This window comes from Amphiura filiformis, chromosome 7, assembly GCF_039555335.1.
Source record: "Amphiura filiformis chromosome 7, Afil_fr2py, whole genome shotgun sequence".
Taxonomy (NCBI): domain Eukaryota; kingdom Metazoa; phylum Echinodermata; class Ophiuroidea; order Amphilepidida; family Amphiuridae; genus Amphiura; species Amphiura filiformis.
The window spans coordinates 60,666,239-60,691,703 of record NC_092634.1 but is presented as its reverse complement, the minus strand read 5'-3'; the positions used below and the strand labels follow the sequence as shown (position 1 = coordinate 60,691,703).

General features: G+C 37.2%; 1 protein-coding gene across 6 annotated transcripts in view; it reads right to left on the bottom strand.

Moving 5' to 3' along the window:
- Window positions 1-25,465, bottom strand: part of LOC140157419 (phosphatidylinositol-binding clathrin assembly protein LAP-like) — a 109,892-nt gene that overhangs the window by 16,510 nt on the left and 67,917 nt on the right. For 3 of the 6 annotated variants that reach the window (XM_072180608.1, XM_072180613.1, XM_072180614.1), the window contains 5 exons: window positions 21,140-21,181; window positions 18,072-18,101; window positions 10,165-10,256; window positions 9,436-9,553; window positions 3,644-3,676 (listed from right to left, as the gene is read on the bottom strand). In XM_072180608.1, coding sequence (XP_072036709.1) covers window positions 3,644-3,676; window positions 9,436-9,553; window positions 10,165-10,256; window positions 18,072-18,101; window positions 21,140-21,181 — 315 coding nt within the window. The remainder of the gene's footprint in view (window positions 1-3,643; window positions 3,677-9,435; window positions 9,554-10,164; window positions 10,257-18,071; window positions 18,102-21,139; window positions 21,182-25,465) is intronic. The other 3 variants (XM_072180609.1, XM_072180610.1, XM_072180611.1) reach the window with 3 other exon arrangements.

Here is a 25,465-nt window from a genome sequence, read left to right as displayed (position 1 = left end):
CTTTCTTGCATACTTCCAAGAGTGAACACTGGAATTGTGCTATTCCAGTTGAAATCCATACACCCCCTATGGAATACATGACCACACAGGGGGTATAGATTTCAAATGGAGTCACCCATTCAGATAACCCCATTTGAAATTCATACTCACTATGTGGGATATTAAAGTCATGTCTTTAACAAGGGGTGTATGGATTTCAACTGGAATAACCACTAAGTAGAGGCTTTCATGACGGGAATCCCTAACAAGCAACAAGGTTTCAACAGGGTGCACTGTCGGATTGGAATGGTTACCCTGCTTTCATTAGGTGTGACTCCTGACTTCTTTAAGATAGTCCTAAAGAAGTCAAAGAGTCGCATCTGGCGAATGCTCAACAACCTTACCAATTCATCGGTGCACCCTTCTGAAACCTTATTGCTGGTCATGGATTGCCCTCATGAAAGCCTATCTAGCTATTGTGACACTGATATCATTTCAATGAAATTAATTTTGATAGACCCCCACTTCTTTTTACGTTTGAACTTAATAAACTACAAACTTGACTTGAACCCTCTGAATCACCAGGTTTCAAATTAGATATCTCATATGCTCACTTACAAACAATAGTAATTAAAATAATAACCAAGTCTTCTTAACTGATCATCACAGAGGCTATAGTACACCATTCATATATCCAAGCAGGAATATGTCATACTAGGCTGAATACTGTTTGTATATAGTTGAGGGTACAAAACGTACAATTGTTTTAGGGTAAAATGGTAAGGCTGACATGCTCCTCCGCAATCCTTTATGATGATTATATGGAAAGACTACAAGCTTATTTTCTGCACAAGGGGAACGTATGGAAGGAACAAACATGCCTAGGTTTGGTGATAAGTTTTGGGTTGTACTGCATCATCCATGCTGCAAGGGAACTATCTCTTATGTTGAAGTGTGGTATTGAGTATCCCCGCCTGTGACACATGAGACCATGGTTCAATTCCTTGTCGAGGAGGTCAATTCTTTATTGGGTGGAGGAGTTGGTGTTGTGGCCGTAACACTCGCCTCTCACCACTGTGAATCAGGTTCAACTCCCCGCAGTGCCGTAAGTGAGCATAGTTGCCGTAAGTGAGCATAGTTGCCGATCCATGAACACCCTAGCATATTTTTCCTCCGGGTACTCCGGTTTTTCTCCTGCATTTTCTAAAATCGGACTTCTCCCCATATTCTTGACCCATCTTATCCCGTTCACTTTGTTGTATTATAGCTGCATTGAATTGTATAGCTGCATTGAATTGTATTTCATAACAGCGCTTTGAGATCCACTTGATGCATGTAAGTCACGCATTGTAAATCACTGTATTTTTTCAATATATCTTCTTCAACAAGTCATTTTCATGTAGCTGATATTCTCAAAAAGAAACTTTTAATCCAATGCTGTTGTTGTATTATCTTCGCAGTGTTGATGTGTAGGTTGATCTTCATTCTTGTATTCATATCATCTGTAAAGTCTTATTAATTAATATGTGTAGACCTGAGTTTCCTTTCCTCAATACCATGTACAGATGTTACTTTGATATAGATATCACTAAATGTAACTTCTCCTTGGCACTACTCTACTAACTACATGTAACAAGAAGATAGTGGTAAGAAGACTGGCAACCCAGCACACTTCAAATCCAGGGCCTATAGTTGAAATTGAAATGTACACACACCAAAACAGAATGCTACAATGGCTTATAATGCAGCTAATGATATTGCCACCAATATATGGATGCTGAACAGACCTCAGTAAGTTTAATGGTGCTACAGAACTCCAAATGCAGATAATAGTTGAAACCTGTTATGCACGGTGGGATATATATTGCAACTACGTAACCATCTGCTCTTCAGGTGGAGGTTGGTAATGATGAGATGATATTGCCACCAATTTATGGATGCTGACCAGAATTCATTAAGTTTGATGGTGCTACAGAACTCCAAATGCAGTAGTGTGTGCAGCAGTTGAAAACTTCAGATGCATGATCATTGCAATTCACTCCTCCACGGTCTCCCACAGAAAGATATAAACAAACTCCAAAGAATCCAAAACATGGCCGCTCGTCTAATTTCTCTTACAAAAAAGCGGGATTACATAACTCCAATTCTTCGCGACCAACTTCACTGGCTCCCAATTGAGGAGAGAATTCAATTCAAAATCCTCCTCCTCACATACAATTAAAGGCGTTCCACGGTATTGCTCCTCCATACTTGTCTGAATTGATCACCCTTTATATTCCACCTCGTGCCCTTAGGTCAGGTAATGTGCGTCCCAATGACCATCTGCAAATTGTCCGTTCCGAACAAAGACCTATGGTGAACGGGCTTTTGCTGTTGCCGCCCCAATACTGTGGGCGCCTCCCGGAACAGATCCATAAATCACCCAATCTTGCTCAATTTAAATCGCAGCTAAAAACCCACCTGTACAGAATTGCTTTCCTTGTTTAACTTTTGTCATGTTTTCCCACATTATTTATTTTGAATTGTAATGAGTACTCTTTGTTTGTTGCTTTTGTCATTTTGCTTGTTAGCGCATTGAGATGTTTTTTACGTTTATGCGCTTTATAAATGTGTTATAATAATAATAATAATAATATATATTGGAACTAGGGACTTTGTAACCATTTGCTCTTTAGGTGGAGGTTGGTAATTGACCAGATGGTTTGATGTTACTACAGAACTCCAAATGCAGTAGTGTGTGCAGCAGTTGGACATTACTGATGCATGTTGGGATATATAATGTAAACGAGAGACTCTGTAACCATCTGCTCTTTAGGTGGAGGTTGGTATATAAATGATGAAGATGATATTGCGACCAGTTTATGGATGCTGACCACATGGTTTGATGGTACTACAGAACTCCAAATGCAGTAGTATTTGTACCAGTTGGAAAACCAAGATGCATGATAGGATATATATTGGAACTGAGGGACCTGCTCTTCAGGTGGATGTTGGTAATGATGAAGATGATACTGCCACCAGTTTATGGATGCTGTCCAGATGGTTTTATGGTACTACACACTCCAAATGCAGTAGTGTGTGCAGCAGTTGGAAAACTAAGATGCATGGTGGGATATATAATGTAAACGAGAGACTTTGTAACCATCTGCTCTTCAGGTGGAGGTTGGTAATGATGAAGATGATATTTCTACCAGTTTTAAGATGCTAACCAGATGGTTTGATGGTACTACAGAACTCCAAAATGCAGTAGTATATGTAATATTTGGAAACCAGTGATGCATGGTGGGATATAGGTTGCAGATTCTGACTAGGCACAATGGGCTTTCCCAGTTGGAATCCATACACCCCATATGAAAGACATAATCTTAATTTTCCACACAGGGAGTGTGAATTTCAAATGCGGTTACCTGAATGGGTGACTCCATTTGAAATTTACACCCCCTGTGTGGGAGATTAAGGTCATGTCTTCCACAGAGGAAATATGGATTTCAACTGGAATAGCTCAATAAAATCATAATTATCAACCAAAATGTCACAGTATTACAAAGTCACCACTGACACAAAAGGAAAATAATGATACACTATTACTGCACAGGGTTATAACTTGATATATTGACAACAGAAAGGTGGAAAATGTGCACACTTATTCAAAAAAACAACGTACAGCATCCACTTCTGCAGTTCCTGGTGGTTGCTGCTGCGAACGAAGAATAATACGGTAAAAAATGTGTTTGAGATGGTGCTTGAGAAAATATAGACATGCATAAACTTGCCCACGTGTGCACCCCACCCTTTTATATGCTCCCCTCCCCAAGTGTGGAGTTTGTGCGTGTTTCTAACTCTTGAGTTTCACACGCCCACATTCTAAATGTGGAGTTTCACAACACGCACATCCGTACATAATCATAAGATGAGGTGCTATTCGCTGTCGACGTCATAATCGGGATTGACTCCATAGCAATAGATGAATACAATTTTTGAATAGATCGCTCTGCACTACAACCAAAACATATTTAAAAAATATCAAAACTTATCAGTGGCTCTCTGATGTCTGTTGGGGAACTTGACTTGATCACATCCATCTTTGTTTCAGAGAGGATGCACTAAGATCCACAATATTCTCATCTATCAGGGCTATCTTCTGAGGTTATTGAACTATGCCTTTGGGATGATGCCATTGTGGTCCATAGTGATGTTTTATATCAATTGGCAAGACGGAATGCCACCCACAAGCGTACAACTTGATACTATATGGTCATTTTCACAGTAAAGGGTGTAACTTTTGATTTTAGGGTCAAAATTTCAAACCACTTAAATATGTTTCTGTTTACTGAAATCATGCATAGAAGCAACTTAAATTCCAGTAAAATAACGTTTCAAGGCTTAAACCTTTTGATTTCTAATTAAAAATTTGACATTTCCATAACATTTTGGTTAAAATCTAAGAAAAAATGTATTTTACATAACCTCAGAAAATTATGACATAAAAGCTGGACTGGAATACATGTGAAATCCCATTCCAGTAAGTCAACAGATATAAGTTAAATTTTATACCATGTTTTGCTATGTTTGTAATTGCATTTTTGAAAATTTTTAACATCAAGTGTCATTTACAATGGAAATTTCCAAACCTTAAACATATTTTTTAAGTTTTAATTGGGTTCCTAAAAATAATTTGAATGTCTAACTTCATGTACAAATACTACTTGATGAAAGGAACCTCCCAGCCAAGTTTCACAGAAATTGGAGTTATTTTTTAGAATTGGCAATTCAAGCGATTTGTGTTTCGGAGGCTTCAGTTAACAACACAGGTGATCATAAAAGTAAAATATTTGGCTAACTACTACAAGTTGACATAAAAAATAGGTAAAAAATATCACAATTACCAATTTTCATGCTTTGCTTCTAAGTATTGAATTTCAGTTGTGACAAAAATTAAATTATCACAGCAAGTCATTTTTTTTTGTTTGGAGGCTTCATGTTAACAATTGTTAAACATTGCAGAAGTAGTTTTTTTGAAAACAACAGTGTTGGGATCATCTAAGCTGTTATTTTCTTGTGTGTATTGAATCAATGATTCTATGCGGCAGATATTTATCACATGTTAATTTTTTCACCCATTTGTTAAGTATGGTGTTTTTTGCATGTGAAGCCTCCGAAACAGGCTTTTTTGGGTATCAGTATATTTTTCAAACATTAACCATAATGTCAATTTTTTTTAATTTATGACATTCTGCACATATCAAGTAATAATTACAATGCAGATATCAGTATGAAACACACCAATTTAGATATGCATAGATGATAATTGTATGGGCGGAGCCATAGGCGGAGAGCCATACTTTAATTTTGTTTTGCAATATTTGTTCGCACGTTTAAGGGTTTATCTAGCCACTGTGTAGATTGAAAGTTGCAGGGTATATAGTATGTAATCGAATGAAGAAGTAGATAGATTTTCTATATAATAATATGTGTTCAGGAGAGGAGATATTTAACAAAAACAAAAACACCCAAGTCCGTCAAATGCACGAATAAGAATACGTGTATAGTATAGGCCTATCCACCATTGGGGAATTGCCGCAGCTGATTAGAGTCGTTCATTTCGTGCGGTACATGATTAGAGTCGTTCATTTCGTGCGGTAAATAGCGGGCAATGGGTGTATTTTTTGTTTGGTTTTGTGCTGCTCTTTGGAAACACTCGCGTTCGCAATAAAGTCGTTAATTTGTTTGCACAGGCCTAGTCTCCTACACAGCCAATTTGTGTCGGGCGATCCAAACAAACATCGTGATAGCCACATACAGTCTGGCCCGAGGCACAGACTATCAAGTGTTTGTTTACCAGTGACCTTCAATAAAATCGATACTGTAGTACAAACATGCTATATACAGGGTGTCCCTGAAAGAACTGTATCGTCAGAAACTTAATTGTTTGGGTATTTTAACGCCACAACTAAACAAAACTAAATACTTGGTGTGGTTGAGCAATAAATCAGCTATCACATACTTTTTGAATTTTCAGAAAAAGACGAAATATTAAGATTAGAAATTTAATAACGTGGCATAATCACTGCGCATCATAATTTTTACTTCATTTCCTGTATAAAACATACATCTTTTGACTCATTATGACACCAGATTTTTTTTTTTTTTTTATTAACAAAAATCCTTCCAAACTTTACATAGAGCCAAAAATTTACAAGATTAAATCTTTTTTATTTTGGCATAACAATTTAGGGAATTTTGTTTTTGTTTTTTAACGTTTGATTTAATACGCAATCACTTGGGCACACCCTTTCCAAAGAAAAATGAAAACTTTAATCTCAACATTTAATTTTGAGCATGGAGAAAGGAAATCATAATTTCCTCCTGTTTCTCCCCATTTTCCCCTTCTGTTTTTCTTCTCTTTTTTTTCATTTTGCTTTTCACCTTTCCACATTTTTTTTCTTCTCAGACAACCCTTGTTTACCAAAAGTAATAAATTTTATTTAATTAATGTGACACAGCATTCTGTCATCCCGGTCTAGCCCCGCTCCAAAGGTTTGACCTGGTTGTTAAACCGGCGCAGGCCAGATGTCAGAACTGCAAATCAAATGCAGCAAGGTAGAGGTTGTAATATCGTGCATATAGCTACATATACCTTGCTGTGTATAGTGAACAGAGCACGTGTATTTTGCTCACTGGCAATTGATACAAACAGAAGGTATCAATAAATGGGACAGTATGAATGGATCATTTTCGAAGTTTATGTTGTGATGAAGTTTGGAAGTCAACATGTGCGATGATGCCGAGTAGTAGGGAACAAACCAAAAGATCAATGACGTCCTATAAACGAGTTTCGTTTAGGGGTGAGGGGGTAAAAATACTCGATTACGTAATTGTACAAAACCATCGGTCTGAAGAATGTGTCATTATTATTATTATGTCAAAATTTTCAACATTTCATTATTACGTTTCTGGCAGGGAGGGAGGGGGTCGGCTGAGAAATGAAACTAGTTACGTTTATAGGACGTCATCGATCTTTTGGTTTGTTCCTTATAGGGTCTACAGGGGTTTTAACAACATGGTGTATCGCCTAAACTTGGTCAGTTGTATTTGTAGTTGATGTTCTTACAGAGCTGAATAGATTTCGGGGTCATCCAAGGTCACCCAGGGTTCATCTGAGGTCAAATGACTAAAAACTGTTATATGGGCACGAAACTTGGTGGGTATAGTCAACACTTAAGAGTAAAATTTTTGGAAGGTCATTTCGGGGTCATCCGAGGTCACCCAGGGGCATCTGATGTCAAATTACTAAAAACTGACATAACAGCATGAAATTTGATGAGTACAGTCAACATTAAGAGTACAGTCAACATTAAGAGTCAAATGTTTGGAAGGTCATTTTGGGGGTAATCCAAGGTCACTTAGGGGTCATCTGAGGTCAAATGACTAAAATCTGTCGTATGGGCATGAAACTTGGTGGGTACAGTCAACATTGCTAGGAAACTGTCTATACATACAAAAACTTCCAACACACGGCTCGGGTTGTTTTGGTAAAGCAATACCAACACCTGTTGTGAACTCGACGAGGGGATATCCCATATCCCAACCCGTGCTCTGGGCATCTTGTAAAACATAAACATTACACAGCTGTGCGACCTATTACATTTCCATATTATTTCCTTCTTTAATCACCCCACACTCCCCATCCACCATCCAGGCTTCGCCCATACAGGGTTCTGAAAAGAAACTCACATCTAAACACAACCACTACCATACCATCACCCAACAACCTTACACACCAACGCAGTATGCGAAAACCGCATAACCCGAGAACCGCTCTAGTTAATCTTATTGTTGTTTCGGAGGCTTCATTTGTTTCGGAGGCTTCAATTGTTAACGGAAAGTTTGTATTGGGTCCCATTTTCAAACGGTGATATATATCTCCACGATTTAAAAAACATGTGACTTGAGGATCTACTTTGCTACATTTTGATAAATAGATTGGATGAGCTCTTTTATTTATATTTGCACAAGCTTGCTGAACAGTTTGTTTGGAGGCTTCAAAAAGTTAACGGAAAACGGCTCTTTGAAGTCAAGATTTTATAAAAATTTTAAAAGCTTGCAAATCGACTAATTTTTGTTACCCATTTGAAGTTAAGATAACAACTGTTATGAATCAAGAAGAAGTGAAGAAATAACCAAGAATTATGAACCAAAGCTACACCCACAAAGTTTGTTAACAATTGTTAACGGAAAATGAAGCCTCGAAGCGACAAATATCGAAGTCCGGTTCTCAAAAATACAGGGCTGTTCACAATTAAATCTAATGTGGCAGTGTTTACTGAACATATGACTGTACTTTCAGGATAAGAAAAATTATCCATGAACTAACTGAAGAAAACACAGGGTTTTACAAAAATGTTACTGTTTTTTATAGTTTTTCAAAATGGTAATATTAAGTACATTTAAGCCTGCTAAAACTGAACGCAGTAACTCCCAAAGCTGATTATGCTACCCAAGGTAGCTGCTAACTAGATGACTTATGTGGCCAAAAATCATGGAATTCTGTGGCTTTATTAGAACACTACGGATTAAAATGTTAAAAATCCAAAGTTACACCCTTTACCGTGAAAATGACCATATCTGTACATTCCTAACTATATCATATGCTTTGGAAACAAAGTGAAATACAGTGTGCATCAACATATTTAACCCCATGAGTACATTCTGATTGGGTACAAGAAGACTATAATGATCTATTGAGCCAATCAGCAGCATGGTACAAATGGTGGTAGGGCTGAAGTCAATCAAGCTTAAATATCTAGAAGCTGCATTTCAATTGGTCACTCGGATGAATATATCATGTAATGAACCAATCAGAAATGTTCTAAGAAAAACAGCAGTGTCCATGGGGTTAACAGTTCAAGACTGCTCTCCCAAGTAAAACAGAGTATCTTCTTTGTTAATAACAAGCGTTTACTTTGTTTTACCTTGGCTGGCAGACAAACTCACAAATATTCAAAAATGTCTGCTTCCCAATCAAAAAGGCAGCATCCGCAATGTTGTGTATTACAGATACAGCATTTTTACTTGCAAGACAGACCTGCCCACAACAGACGAGAAAATACATAGGCTATCCATCAACAGGTTAAGTGACAGCATCACCCTTTAATGATGGCCAATCGTTCCATGAAGTGTGCGAGTCGAAACTGCCACGCACATACCGCTTATTTTAACTGTCTCATCGCATAAGCACGAATTAAGACATGTAATGTTCTATCACATAACGTGAAGGTAAACAACGATGCAGCATGCTGGCGTGATTTGTTAGACACGCACCACGGTCGAAAGATCGGCCCTAATGAATATGCAAGAATTCACAGTATACAACGCCCATTGGGAGGACGGCCTGTGTATTTTCTCACCTCTATGGACCTCCCATAAGTAGCCTTCCATACATATCCTGTAACTTACTTTGAGTGCAGCTAATCTTGCTTTTTCCTCCTCGATGGCTCTCTTCTTTTCTACTTCGTCTACGCCGGCCATTACCGATGAGAACGCATTCACAGTGGATTGTACTAATGCTGGTTGCCTGCGACAAATGAGACCAAAACAAAGATTCAAATAATACAATTCACATAATCAAGGGAAAGGAGTCCAAGAATATTCAACTTCAACATCAGTTACTGGACAGAGTTTATAAAGGGGCATTTCGTATTAATCCTAGCATCCTCTTTTTAAGGTATGGTTCAGTGGATATCCATGAAAACATGTATTTCCGAAACTTCTGACATTGATTGGTGAGTTACGCATAACTACATGTATTTACAGTGCCCTATAAGCCACTGTGCTGTAATTTCCTACTATCGACAGACAAGAAAATACAAACTGTTTGATGTCTTTGCCAAACGACCAATTCTGCAAAAATGGTAATGCACATAAACATGTCTAGTCCCACTTGTCTCTGATGGTCAAAAAAAAACTTTTTGGAGTAAGTTGGGAGGATGAGGCTATGGACCACAAAGTGCCCCCTTTTAATGTCTAATAGGTACATTTTGCATACAGGTGAGTTTGGGACTGTGGTAACAAGGATGAGTTTCTGACCAAATGGCCCAGATGGTTCTTGAAAATATTGGCTTATTTCTCCCACTGAATTGAGTTGTGTCATTTGCAAATTGCAATGTGTAAAAAAAAATGACATACTTGTTAGTTGGTGTTGTGACTCCTGCTGGACCCTTCTTTCCTTCCAATGCCAACAGATGCTGTTCCAATGCCTCTAACAAACTGCTTGGAGCCTGGAGAACACATGGGATATAAATAAGAGATCCATAATTTGAATAGAAAGTTGTAGGTTAAGGCAAGAGTCAAAAACGTGTATGGTAACTTTTGCAAGAGTACCAAAACCAAAATTGACATTAATTTGGTTTTCAAACTGAAATTGTGTAACAGAACATGACATTAATTTGTAGACAAACAATACGCACACATGTAGATAATAAGGATATAGATATTAATGGGCCATTATTATTATGGTGTGAAGATACTCAAGACCAACTTGTTTAGTACTGACTCAAGTATTATCTCACTCACTGCATCTCTAAAATGGGATCTTCCAGTTGAAATCTACACATCCCCTACAGAAAACAAGACCTTAATCTTCCACACAGGGGGTGCAGCTTTCAAACGGAGTCAACCATTCAGGTAACCCCATTTGAAGTTCACACTCCCTGTGTAGGAGATTAAGTTCATGTCTTCCACAGGGTGTGTGGGGATTTAAAATGGAATGGTACAATGAGTTAGTAGGCAATGGGGAGGAAGCATGCAACTAACTAATTTTGCTAAATTATTGCAACTACATGTTAAATTGGGAGAGGGTAAAAACACAGGATTCAAAGATAGGAATTTAAAAATATTATGTGATGTAGAGCAGAGCTATTCTGATTGGTTATAAAAAGAGTAATATCATGTATTAAGCCAATCAGAGATATGATAATAATAGTTAGTAGGATTGACGGGGATTAAGCTTAGAATTACGAAGAGTCCTGAAAGCTCCATTTTGATTGGTTAATGAGATGATTATATCATGAAAGTAACCAATCAGAGGCATGGTAAGAAACACCATAGTGTCCATGGGGTTAAGGTGGGTCGGAGGGGAGCATGACCTGTGTTTGCACTCAAATATTGAGACAAATAAAGCTGCCACACAAGAGGAATGGAATGGATCCAATAAATGCGATCCCAAGGCTTGGTATATGGGCATCATTTCCGCCCCATAGACATATTTTTTCTAAGAAGGGAGAAAATGCCCAAAACTGTTGTTTTAATATATCATTGACCTCAACTCAAGAACAACAAGACCTATGGAATATAAATGCAGTTATTGGCTTCCTTGACTCGTTTCCTATAATATCAATATATTAATATGAAGAATATACACTCCAGTATTTCAGTTACATGGCTGAAACTGAAAAAAATACATCCCACTTGCCTTAAAGCACAGAACCTGTGAAATTTTGTCAAATTTTTGTCAGATTTTGCTTCAATAATCCATTTCACCCTAAAGATGTTAATTTGGCAAACCTCTAATTACAATCAACTTTCCAAAATCCAGAGATGTGAAAATTTGAATTAATTGCTCCTTGACTCATTGGGATATTCCAGTTCAAATCCATACACCCCCTATGGAAGACACAACCTTAATCTCCCACACAGATGATGTACATTTTAAATAGAAATAGCAAACCCATTTGAAATTCATACTCCCTGTGTGGGAGATTAAGGTCATGGCTGCCACAGGGGATGTAAGGATTTCAACTGGCATAGCCCATTTTGCCTGCTCACTTTAGTTATGAACGGAGCCATAAATCCTTCGCTGCATTCTCAAGTTGCTCCTATGTACTTAATTTAGCCGACTGTAACATACAATACTCTAATGAATATGCAATTTTCCTTCATATTTCTGTTTTTCTCGTAGTCTAGTTTGCACTAATTGCATAGATTCATCTGGCTGTATAATAACTAAACACATCAAAAGAAATAAGTCCCCCTCTGAACATGTCGTCATAACATTGTAAGGTTTCATTTTGTACCAATAAAACTAACTTTGAAATAATTATATGACTGTTTACTAAGTGCTGTGTGAAAATGAGAGATTTCCATGACTTCAGGGCTGAATGAGGCTAAATTGAAGGCAAAAACTGCCCTTTTCAAAAGTCACAAAGTAGGCCTATGCTTGTCACAAAAGTTGATTCATGGCTTGTTACTAATGGAAAAACCCATGTGTTTGAGTGCAGTTTATATTCCTCACCAAGTGAACATTTACTGTAATGTGTATCGATTCTTGATCATTCAGCCATGCAAATCCCCTTGGTGCAGAGTTCAGTACAGTGAGTTGTAAGATGGCCAGTTCCATTCCTTGTCCCAATACGCCTTGCAGTTAACAGGCATAGGCCTACTTTGTGACTTTTGGAAAGGGCAGTTTTTGTCTTCAATTTGGGTTCATTCAGCCATGAAGTCATGGGCATCTTTCATTTTCACAAAACACTTAGTAAACAATCATATAATTATTTCTAAGTAAGTTTTATTAGTACAAAGTTTTCCTTTACAATGTTATGACGAAATTTTCAGAGGGGGACTTATTTCTTTTGATGTGTTTATGTTAAGGGGTCCTATATACACAACTCAAAATCATCATTGCTGCGCTACCAACTCCCAGAATGTCACCAATGAACGTGGATATACATATTTACTCAGATATTTGGCTGTCCCAGCTGAAACCCATACACCCCTTATGGAAGACATGACCTTAATCTACTACACAGGGGGTGTAGATTCCAAATATAATCACCCATTCAGGTAAACCCATTTGAAATTCACACTCCCTGTGTGGGAGATTAAGGTCATGTCATCCATATGTGTATGGATTTCAACTGGAATACCCCATAGATGACATGATTCTCAATGTCAGGAACACTAGTGATGTGGTCGACATGCCTTATGTCGACATAATGTCGACGTCGGCACGTATGCCGACATGTTGACATCAATGTCGACAAAAAATTTTTTTTTTTTTTTTTTTTAGTTTTCAAAAAAATATTTTTGGCCAGAAAAGCAAGTTATAGGCCCAAACTGACTTGTTATTCAAGGTTGGAAACCAGAAATACTGCTACTAAAAATGCCAATTTTTTTACAAAGTTGGATGAACTTGTACATTTTGATTACCTTTGCTTCTATTGAACAGTCAGGGACACATTGAATTAGTATGCATTGCTAGCTGTTCAATAGAAACAAAAGTAATTAAAATGTACAACCTTTTCCAACTTTGTAAAAAAAAATTGGCATTTTTTTTTTTTTTGAGTAGCAGTATATTCTCTGGTTTCAACCTTGAATAACAAGTCAGTTTGGGCCTATAACTTGATTTTCTGGCCAAAATATTTGTTGAAAATTTAAAATTTTTTTTTTTTTTTTTTTTTTTTTTTTTTTTTTAGAATTTTTTTTTATGTCGACACACTGTCGACGTCGGTATACGAATTATATCGACATGTCGACAATAAAAAACGGTGCCGACCACATCACTAAGGAACACCACAAAAATGTCTTTAATTTTGAATTTCCTCCAGCACATGCCATGAGATGAATGGGAATAAATATTTGTCAGAATAAGAGTGATCTTGAATTACGGGCAAAATTTGCCAAACAATTGACTTTAAAATTTTGATTTTTTTTTTTTTTTTTTTTTTTTTTTTGGTGCAACATTTATTTCATGTTTTTCATGATCCAAGCAACCACAGCCAAAATAACAACACAAATACAGACAGCTAAATAATTAAGGTGCCACTTATATTCATCTCTGTATATCCTAAACAAAGATAAATATGTCACAAATAAAACAAGCAGCCAATAGCTGTACCCTTCAGCTCCGATTTTAAGACCTCATTTGTTGAAATCAGTAATTAAAGAAACAGTGATCGAAACCCAAAGAACCAACGAAAATCAAAAGTAACATTTTTTCATGTTCTAATCAAGCTATCTAGTTCTCTTGTTCAAGAATGCTTCTGAAACTACACCGGAAGTGCATGTATTATTCTATGGGGCACTGTTATATGTGACGTGTCATGTCAAAAGGAGACACTTTTGGGCAGGATCGTAAATGGAGAAATAGCCAAAAATCTGCTGGTGGGTGATTTTTTCACAATTTGGGTTTGTTGCTAATTTGTGATGTTATTAATGTTAAAAATATTGTCTGATAGTTTCAGACCGGAATGTAACTGGCATCTTGTATTTTTGAGACATTTTCAAGTTAATTCCACTCTCAACATTGTCAATAATATTTTTAAAGACCGATATCTCAATTTCCAATTTTATAATACCATAACTTCCGAACTCAATATCTTTGCTTAGGAATGTCCAAATTCATTTGGGAAAACGGCGTTGTGGAGCAAAATATCTCTATATTTAAGAAATGTAAAAACCTCAAAATTCATAACCTGCCCAAAAGTGTCTCCTTTTGACATGACACGTCACATATATATTTTGCTTCTCTTAACAAAAATCGCTGGAGCAATACAATGCAAAACATATTGTCTTAATGGTGGACTTTAAGGGGGTACTACACCCCTGGCCAATTTTGGGCCTATTTTTGCATTTTTCTCAAAAATTATAGCGCATTGGTGACAAGTAAGATATGTATATAGGGGCAAGGACTACAACTACTGCACTGAAAAGTCAGCAACTCAAGGCAAGTAGTTATTGATTTGTGTGTCTGTGTTGAAATCAAATTTCCAGTGCAGTAGTTGTAGTCCTTGCCCCTATAATATACATATCTTACTTGTCACCAATTCGCTAAAAATTTTGAGAAAAATGCAAAAATAGGCACAAAATTGAGCAGGGGTGTAGTACCCCCTCAATGTAAGATAGAAAACAGAACATTGAAAATCGGACCACGCCTCTTTAACATGGCATGAAGGAAGAATGGAATGTGAGGCAAGGATTAATATCAATATTGGTATGATGTAAAAATATATATTATACGATTTGGCAAAAAAATAGTTTGCCAAAAAGCAAGCCGATTAATGACATTATGACATGCACTATGAGTTCACACATGCTCATCTGTCAGTACACAGTTCTTCAACCCCAATGTGTTTGCACGTTCACAGAATGACCTTTGAATGTCTTGGGTACAAAAACTCATACTCCACAATGTAAGGTCACCATCTTAGCAATGATAGTTAAGTGAGGGTTATTGAACCACGCCTTCAAGATGAGAGCTCATAGTGATAATTACAGAGGAAAATTTCACTCAAAAGTCAGCCATTATTTGTCACATGAATGGATAATTGGAGTAATTATATCTGAAATAGCTGCTGTCTAGACATTTGACCATTTCTGCATTCTACATTGTACACATATGGCATACGGAAGCTATTGCACTAAACCCTGGATATGACGACATAGTTTATTTGTTTATGAAGACAGTATGACACCGCTTGTTCTTATGGGCTATACCAATTGAAATCCACACTCCCCGCTGTGGAAGATGTTGAAATTTCTTCTGAGGGGCATGAATTTCAAACGGAATGAACAAATTAGTTAGCTGTTTGAATTTCATGCACTCTTTGAGAAAGGTAAATACAACCAGAAACTTTCACAGAGGGAGGGCGAGTTTCAAATAGAGGTGGTTAAAGATATAAATCTTCCACAGGGAATGCAAATTTTTAATGGAATACCCATCTATCGAAGCAGTCTATCGTGATAACATGAAGATGACTGCTCAGGGCAATAGTCCTCCCACACACACAAATGTCAAATTCAATAGAACCTGGCAGTATTTCCCTTTTAATACATTTTTTATAAGGACCCAGCACCCTTAGTTGTTAGCAGGTTTAAAAAACGCTCAAATCAAAAGTTGCTTGCATTCAGCATTCATTTCTAAAAATGAACTATTCCAGTTGAAATCCATTCACCCCCTATGGAAGACATGACCTTAATCTCCCACACAAGGGGTGTAGATTTCAAATGGAGTCACTCAGTCTGGTAAGCCCATTTGAAATTCACACTCCCTATGTGGAATATTAAGGTCATGTTTTCCACAGGGGGTCTATGGATTTCAACTGGAATAGCCCAAAGCATCCAGACAATGACATCCCTCTCTCTCTCTCTCTGGTCTGTTATCTCTACTCTCTCCTTTCCTTTCTTCTGTCTCCTTTCCTTTCTTCTGTCTCCTTACTCTCTCCTTCATCTCCTTTCTTGCTCTCTCTCTCTCTCTCTCTCTCTGACACACACACACTCTCTTCTCCTCCTTCCCTTCCCTTTTTCTCCTTTTTCCTTCCTCTCCTATTGCTCATACACAGTCTAAGTCTCTCAGTTGTTCCCTTTCTCTTTGAAATCTACACTCTCCCATGGATGATTTAGCTCAAGTCTTCACAGAGGGAGTATGACTGTCAAATAGAATACACAATTGGGTAACTTCCATTTGAGATACTCACTCCAGTTATGGAAAATCCATATACAAGGGAGGTATGGGTTTCAAAATAATTAGCCCTAGCCAATTCCATTTGAAAAACATACTCCCCCTGTGGAAGACTTTCCTTAAATCTTCCACAGGGATGTGGCAGATTTCAAATATGTGACGAGTCATGTCAAAAGCAGACACGTAAATGGAGAAATAGCCAAAAATCTACCCGGGGGTAATTTTTTCACAATTTGTGTTTGTTGCTAATTTGTGATGTTATCAATGTTAAAAATATTGTCTGATAGTTTCAGACCAGAATATAACTGCAAACTTGTATTTTTTGCGCCGTTTTTCAAGGAAATTCCTATTCTCAACATATTGGCAATAATATTTTTAAAGGCCGATATCTCAATTTCCAATCTTATAATACCATAACTTACGAACTCAATATCTTCGCTTACGAAGGTCCGATTTCATAGGGGAAAACGGCGTTGTGGAGCAAAATATCTCTATATTTAAGATATGTAAAAACCTCAAAATTGATAACCTGCCCAGAAGTGTCTGCTTTTGACATGACAAATCACATATAGCCCAACCTCTTAACATCCTAATGTTATGGTTATCTACATGAAAAGAAGAAACAATGAATGCAAGTAGTTGAAGAAGTTAATGAATTCACCCATGAAGCCAAAGCCTAGCTTATAGATCAGGGCTTAAAATAAGAGCTGCTTGAACAATTTAAATCAGAACAGATATCATCAGCTACTAAAATAATACAGAAAACATTGTACCACTATGGTACTTTTTTCCGTAAGTTTCCAAATAGCGATCTAACTGGCCTCAAAAAGAAACTTATAATTTTTCACAAGGTCATATCTTAAAATCCTGTCCATAAAATTAACAAAAATTACACACAGGATTACTTCAATACTCTACTCTAAACACATGTTAGTAACCAAGCAGTTGTCCAACTGACACAGCAATAGACTACACCGACACGGAACAGCTTCCGAGACCACATTCACAGGCGAATAAGTGGAACCCAGCAAAAGAAATCTGTGAGAATGCGTACAAGTTCCTTACACAGGTGATTATTTCAAAAGAGATAGTAGAATAGTGTGGAACAGGGCTGCTTTTGCTTTTCACACACTTTCTTTAAGAAACCGGTCTTGTTCCACACTATTCCATTTACTCACAGATTTCTTGTGTTAGGTCCCAATTATTGGGTTGTGAATGTGGTCTAGGAAGCTGTTCCATGTCAGTGCATTTTGCTGTTGTGTCAGTTGGACAACTGTTTGATTACTGACCAGTGTTTAGAGTAGAGTATTGAAGTAATCCTGCGTGTAATTTTTGTTCATTTTTATGGACAGGAATTTAGGATATGACCTTGTGAAAAATTATAAGTTTCTTTTTGAGGCCAGTTTACTACAGAGCCTTCAGCTTACTCTATAAACCAGGCTTAAAGCTTGCATGCACTTCCAAGTCCACCTCACCCGTTATATCAAAAAGCTATGACCTACACAAAATGTGCAACTCGGCAAGAAGTTTGCAAAGTTACAAAGAAATATGAGATTGGTTGGTTTGTTGGTTGGTTGGTAAGTAAGTACTAATTTAAATAAAATTGATTATTAAATTAATCAGATAGTGGGTAACTCACATCTTTATACTCAGTGGGGATATCCATAAACTGAAAACATCAAAACAGTGTCAGAAAAGACAAGTCACAAAAATGCATGCAAGCTACAGCTAGATATATATATATTTGATATACAACAATAAAATAAACAAAGTATCACACATGCTTCTTTCTCTCAAGTTGGCCCTGGAAGCTTTCTCTCCAGTTAGCCCTGGAAGAAAAACTTTCATCCTTCACCACTTTTTCTAGGATTAAAGCCAATAATAATGTACGATCTTTTAAAATGAAATTGGTTACCTCTTTTCAAACCTGACTTTTTGGCATATTTGTGATGATTACACAAGTCCCAACTTACACCAGATTGGAGTCAGCCAATCACTGTGCTTTTTAGCACAACAGAGTCATTTTGAATTAATGTCGCAATTATGACATTCAATACCCCACAGCGCTCTACGTTAAACGGACATGTACCAGGTGGGCTTTCCTTCATTTAAGTTCATTATTTTGGTTTAAAATGGATAAAAAACATATTCCTGACAGTTATTACTGATATTTCAGCATTTTGGATAAAGAATAACAAAATAAAAATTTGACAGAAATCGTACATTATGGGTTTTAATTAATGTTATTTCTCCATAAATTTTGTTACCATACCATTTTTCACCCTGATGTGGCAGTGGCATCAACGTGTTGAGGCAGCCGTTTCGTGCGCGCATCTATGCGGCCTCTTCAAACACATGCGTGTGCATGCCAGCGTTGTTAGCGTTAGTACTGCGCCCAGTGAAATGTGCACTGACGTCACTGCCACAGGGTGAAAAATTGTCTAGATTGGGCTTACTAATAGTACATTTAAATAGTTGGTTTATATACCCAAGGATTCTAGGTTCAAAAGGATGAAACTTTTTTCTTCCTCAGCCCCACTTTGGAGGAAAGAATTCATTGCGATAATACTATTAACCTTGAGTGCTAAGTGCGGAAAAGAAAACACATGTATGTATGACTGTGCAAGCGATTTGAATGCTGTAATTGTTTCTTTATGGAAGTAGCTGTTTTAAAATGTTTTCCAGTTAAAATTCATACACCACCTCCTATGGAAAACACGACGTTAATCTCCCACACAGGGTGTAAATTTCAAAAGGAATCACCCAGTCAGGTAACCCTATTTGAAATTCACACCCCTGTATTGGAGATAAAAGGTTATGTCTTCCATAGGGGGTGTATGGATTTCAACTGATGAAATGGCACATTTGCTAGTGCCAATACATAGTCTGGCATTTAGCATAATATAGCAAACACTTGCCAATTTCAGAGGACAATCACGGCAAATAACCCGAAATATTGGCCCGTACCTTTTCAAAATGTAAATAGCAATTTCTTTGTTCCGCTCAACATGTGTTAAAAGGGTGTTGCATGAAAAATCTACAAATTAAGCGTTGAGAGCCAGAAAGCCTTAACTCACAAAGGATTCCTTTGGGACGTATGGCTTTCTGGTTCTCAACCATCGAAATACACCCTCTATGGAGGACATGACCTTTTATTTTCCACAGGGAGTGTGAACTTCAAATGGGGTTACCAGAACGGGTGATTCCAATTGAAAATTACCCCTTCTTAGAAGATTAAGGTTGTGTCTTCCATAGGGTATGTATAGATTTCAGCTGGAATAGACTAAAATTCAATCTATTTCAAAACAATTATGACACAAATGAAAGTATAACAGAGTAACATAATGGCAAACTTTTGAGCAAAATGAAGCAACAAAAATCTGAATTGAAAAATAAATAAAATTACCCTCTATATTGGAAAAAAAAGTCCCTACATAAATGAAAATAATGAATCATTACAACTCATTACAAATTTCACCAAACTGAATCAAACTAACAAACTGTAAAACGTGGACACAAAAATTTCTTATCAAAAGCATATTCTTAATAACACTTGCCGTCCAACCTCTCTTATCCGGACCTCTTTATATGGATCTTTCAGTTATCTGAATGTGAGATCTGCATAGCAAAGTATATATGTTTAAATACTTTGACACCTTAATTTCATGCTCTGAAAGCATTTAAACAAGCCATATCTATAGAGTACCGAAGTGTGGCGTCATAAAATTTTCTTTTTGCATTTCAGCATTTTCATGACCACATTTCAGTAGAACATGATGAAAAACATCCACAGTCCAAATTTGGTGGGAATCGGATCATGAGGGCCAGAGATATGGCCGCATGAATACCTAATTAGCCCCATTGAAATTAGTGTAAATTGGCCTGGTTCCAAACAATTATGAACCAGGCCAATTTACACTGATTCAATGGGGCTAATTCGGTATTCATGCGGCCATATTTCGGGCCCTCATGATCCGATTCCCACCAAATTTGACTGTGGATGGTTTTCATCATGCTCCACCGATACATGGTATTCAAAACGCTGAAATGCAAAAAAAAGTTTTCTGTGACGTCATCACTTCGGTACAGCACTTACAATGCCATCTTTCCGTTTAGTGATTAATATACCTGTATAAGTGGTAATTTTCGCGATTTGGAATCAGAGACACATTTTCGCGAATGTTATCTTCGCGATTGCCCAGTCCTTTCCTATACTTGTAATACATTATTGCATACATTCGCGAGGTGTTATTTTCGCGGTTGGAGCTCTAATCGTGAAATTCGCGAAAATAAAACCCTCGCGAAAATTACCACTTATACAGTATTCTGTTGTCCCAATTCTAGCACTTTGGGCATTCAAAGCAGAATTTACACATCATATCCAGAATTTTCACTTATCCGGCCAACACTTGGTCCTGTCATGGCCGGATAAAAGAAGTTGGACTGTATTTTTCAATCACACAGAATGGGCTATCCCAGTTGAAATCCAAAAACCCCTCATAGAAGACATGACCCTAATCTCCCACACAGGGAGTGTGAATTTCAAATGGGGTCACCTGAACGGACAACTCCATTTAAAACCTGCACCCCCTGTGTGGGAGATAAAGGTTATGTCTTCCATAGGGGGTGTATGGATTTCAACTCAAACAGCCCAATTGATGATTGCTGAGTAGCACTGAAGTAGATTTTGACATGAAAACTACCTACCTTTGCTAAATCTGGAATTTCTCCTTTGTCAATGCCTACTTGCTGTGTGTTTAAAAGAGAACAAAAAGACGAGAAATATGTTAGTATGTAACAACAAGTCATACTATACGTGAAGCGAGAACCAAAATGCAAGACAAATTTTCAATAAATATTATTTAAACATCTATGTCCATATGCTATTATAATAAACCATGTAACTTTTATGTTTTTATTTAACCAACACAATCAGTCTTTACCATGAGCTAAAAATAAGTTTCAAACATTTTCACAATGGGCTAATTCGAGTTGAAATCCATACAGCCCCTACGGAAGACATGACCTTAATCTCCCACACAGGGGGTATAAATTTCAAATGGAGTCACAATACAGGTAACCTCATTTGAAATTCACACTCCCTGTGTAATAGATTAAGACCATGTCTTCCACATAGGGTATATGGATTTCAACAGGAATAGCTCAACTCCATGCATTTGCTTCTCAGATTTATTTGGCAATGTTTGATTTTTCAACAACAAAAAATGCCTAGTGTGGAAGCAGGCGTTTAACAAAAAGGTAAAAACACTTTTCAACAACTGGGTCAAAAATTGTCAAGCAAAAACCTCTGAACAGAATATTTCTTACAATTTCTGGAGATCCACAGGCTAATCCATTTTCAGACCACACTCCCCTTGTGGAAGACTTTTGAAATATATTCCACAGGGGAGTATGAATTCAAATGGAATAAGCACATTAGCCAACTCTATTTGAAACTCCCCCTCCCCCTGTGCATAAGATTCAGGTTAAAACATTCTCAGAGGGTATATGAAATTCAAATAGAACTGCCTTTATGTGTTCAATCCATTTAAAATTCCTACTCCCCCTGTGCAAGATATTTCCAAAAAATCTTCTACAGGGGGAATGTGGATTTAGCCCATAAATACATCAAAGGAATGGAAGACATAACTTGGGCAACATTGGTAGAGGTTCTGTTGATTACGATAATGGAAGGGTTTTAGGTTTAGAAGCAAAGAAACACATTTAACATTCTATCATTTTAAACACACCCACGCCACAGTTAGCAGATGCCAAAATAATGAAAACTTGTTACGACTGAAAATCAGTCAATCAAAATGAGTTACTGGATAGTCCCAACATGCTAAGTCTTGTGAATTAGTAACACTCATAACTAACAATGATTTAATTGTATGTAGATTGGCTGGTTTATTGTATTAATTGTGTTCTGAATGGCAATGACAATGATAAATATAATGCTTGCTACATATGTTCTCAACACAAAATTTTACCTCTGAGTTAGATGCTTTCTGAAGTAGTTGGAGGTAGGGGGAAAAACAAACAAAAAAAGTAAAATAAAATTGAGTAAGTATGTAAACCAAGATTATATTAGTTAAGTTTGATGGTTTTTATGTTGTTACAGATGCCAAAATGGGATGACTAAATATAAATTACGAGAAGAAATATGTCACCAGCATATTTTGGAAATATTTTTGAATGTGCAGATGGTAATAAAAAGGATACACATAACCTCAGAATGTGAAACAAAATTACATCTTTACATATCAAAATGGTGCACTTGCCAGCTGCTACATGTGTCTCTTTTTACATCTAGTTAGGAATAAATACCAGACTCATCATCTCAAGTGACGATCAATTATCCCCTTGTCACATGGTTTAGGAATGGTCTCTCATTGTTACTGGTGGGCTTTGTCCCCTTCAACAATAGAATGTTTAGTTGGATACAAATTTGCTTGGCTGTCACTAGCCACAGGAGTTTGTGTAGCTGCCGACAAGTGCATCATTTTGATATGGATGTACATGTGACACAAACTGATCCAATCGGACCGAAGTTGGCAATAATGAAATTGAGATAAGCAAAGATAAGGAGGAAAAATAATTAAAAGAAAGAAAGAAAAGAAAATGGATAATAAAAAGTTCATAACTTTGAAGTCAAGTATGCCAGAGACATGCAGCTTTCAACATCAGGAAGCTTTCAGAGGAAGCCCCGCCAGAGTAGTTCTTCTTGGGTGAACCAAACCTGCCTGGTTATCAAATTGATCAGTGACAAGGTTATCTCTGAATTTGACAGGTGCCAATTGATTGAATGCATACCTCGTTACTGATTATTTTGATAACCAGGCAGGTTTGGTTCACCCCAGAAGAACAGCTTTGAGTAGTAAGTTAGTAATGGTAGTAACTCAATTTTCAAAATTTCCTACTTCGGTCCAATTGGATCAGATTGCATTGCTTACATTAAGACCATATCATACTAGAATATTTACTAGCAGTGTGCAAATTCTATTTAAAAATCGCAAGTGATCAGTGTTTTTATGCGGCTAGCCACATAGCGACAAAGTTGTCTTCGAGTCAACTGCTTGTGATCTTTCAGAGGGGGAGTGTGAATTTTAAATGGAATAATCCAACAAACAACAGATTTATTTAACATCTTCAAACTTAACTGACATAGGTCTATATTTACTACATTCCTTAATTACCTTTTAGCTACAGTCTTAAGTTACAGAATGGCATTTTAAGACTTTTGTATTATTTGAAAAAAATAACATTTTATCACCTTTGTCATCACCACACAAAGTAATTTACACATGGGTACCCTCATCAAATGAACCATTTCAGTTGAAATAAATACACTCTCTATGGGAAGATATGACCTTAATCTCCCACACAGGGAGTATGTGTTTCAAATGAATGGGTGACGCCTCCTGTGTGGGAGAGTATGGTTGTGTATTCCATCAGGGGGTGTATGGATTTCAACCGGAATAGCCAAAAGCTCTTCGACTTAAAACATGTCTCCCCTTCCCAATCCTGGAATTGCAATCAAATTACGCAAATTATGTCTTGGAGTCAAAATATGGAACAAGACGACATGAATGAAGATCAACAGTGAAAAACAATAACAACCCATACTAAATTTGCCGCGTTGGAACATGCAAATACAGTGCTCACATTTTTTTACTACCCCATCATGACATCTGCCCTGGTTTGAAAAAAAAAATAATTCAAAAACCTGTGAAATTTACTCAGTGAGGCTTAATTTCCCGTCACATGCCATCGGCACGCAATTAAAATCCAAAAACATGGGCAACTTACACTGCCAGACAAGAAAAATGTTCAGTGCCTGACACTACATCTTGTAGGGCCTACATAAAAATACAGCTTGTACATCTAGGTAAAATAGCTGCCTCATGCTTTTTTTTAAGAAGTGGACAGATATGTTGTTGAATAGACACAGAAAAGGTCTGATAAGCAATTAACCAAGTGTAAAGCTGTATGTAGCCAGGGGGTGCAGGGGTGTGCATATTACCCCTCCCCCATGCCAATCCAAATTTACACACCAAACACCTTTCAGTCACCTAGGGGATAGCTCAGGGGTTTCAATAGGCAAAAGCACAGTGTGGACACAACTCTGAATGACTTAGATTTCATTAACTCAGAGTGACTTAGGATTTCATACTTTCACTAACTCAGAGTGACTTAGGATTTCATTAACTCAGAGTGACTTATGACATTTGTCGGTTCAATCCCGTAAGAGGTACATGCCGTCTGAACAATGGCTAGCTATTCAGTTGAAATCCACACACTCCCTATGGCAGACATAACCTTAATCTCCCACACAGGAGGTGTAGATTTCAAATAGAGTCACCCATCCAGGAAACCCCATGTGAAATTCACACTCCCTGTGTTTAAGATCAAGGCATGTATTCCACAGGGGGGTATGGATTTCAACTGACACAGCTCATTGGTACAGGGATAAAACCATCTACATGGCAGCAACAACACCTGTTACCAAACCACATCCATCACATCCACAGACTGCCTGGTAAATGACATGCATTCATGTCAAGCTACCACTTAAGGCACAAACTATGTTAATTTGTAACCTGTCAACACGAGTCTGTAAAGGCTTAAATTTAAGTTAAAGGTAGACAATATGCTAACATTAGTGCAAATGTTAGTAATTTGTGTGTTGGAGAGTTGAGTTACTACTAGTACACACACACACATAGGGCCTAATGGATCGCATATCGGTATCATAATGAAGATTGCAGTTGTACAAAGTGAGGACTGACATAGAATGTGTGTTTGGACCCGTATGAAGTGATTACTAAACGCTTAAAGGTATGGCCTCTGATTAAGTCAAATCTGAATGACCTGACCAGTACCTTACAACATACTTTGAGCTTGTATTAGGCACAAATTATTTGGTTTTCTTTACTGTGCACATCAATTATGTCCCTATTACGCTCGCATAAATACACAAAATCCTGTGTCAGTCACACACATCATAGACAAATGGTAACTACAGACGCTTCA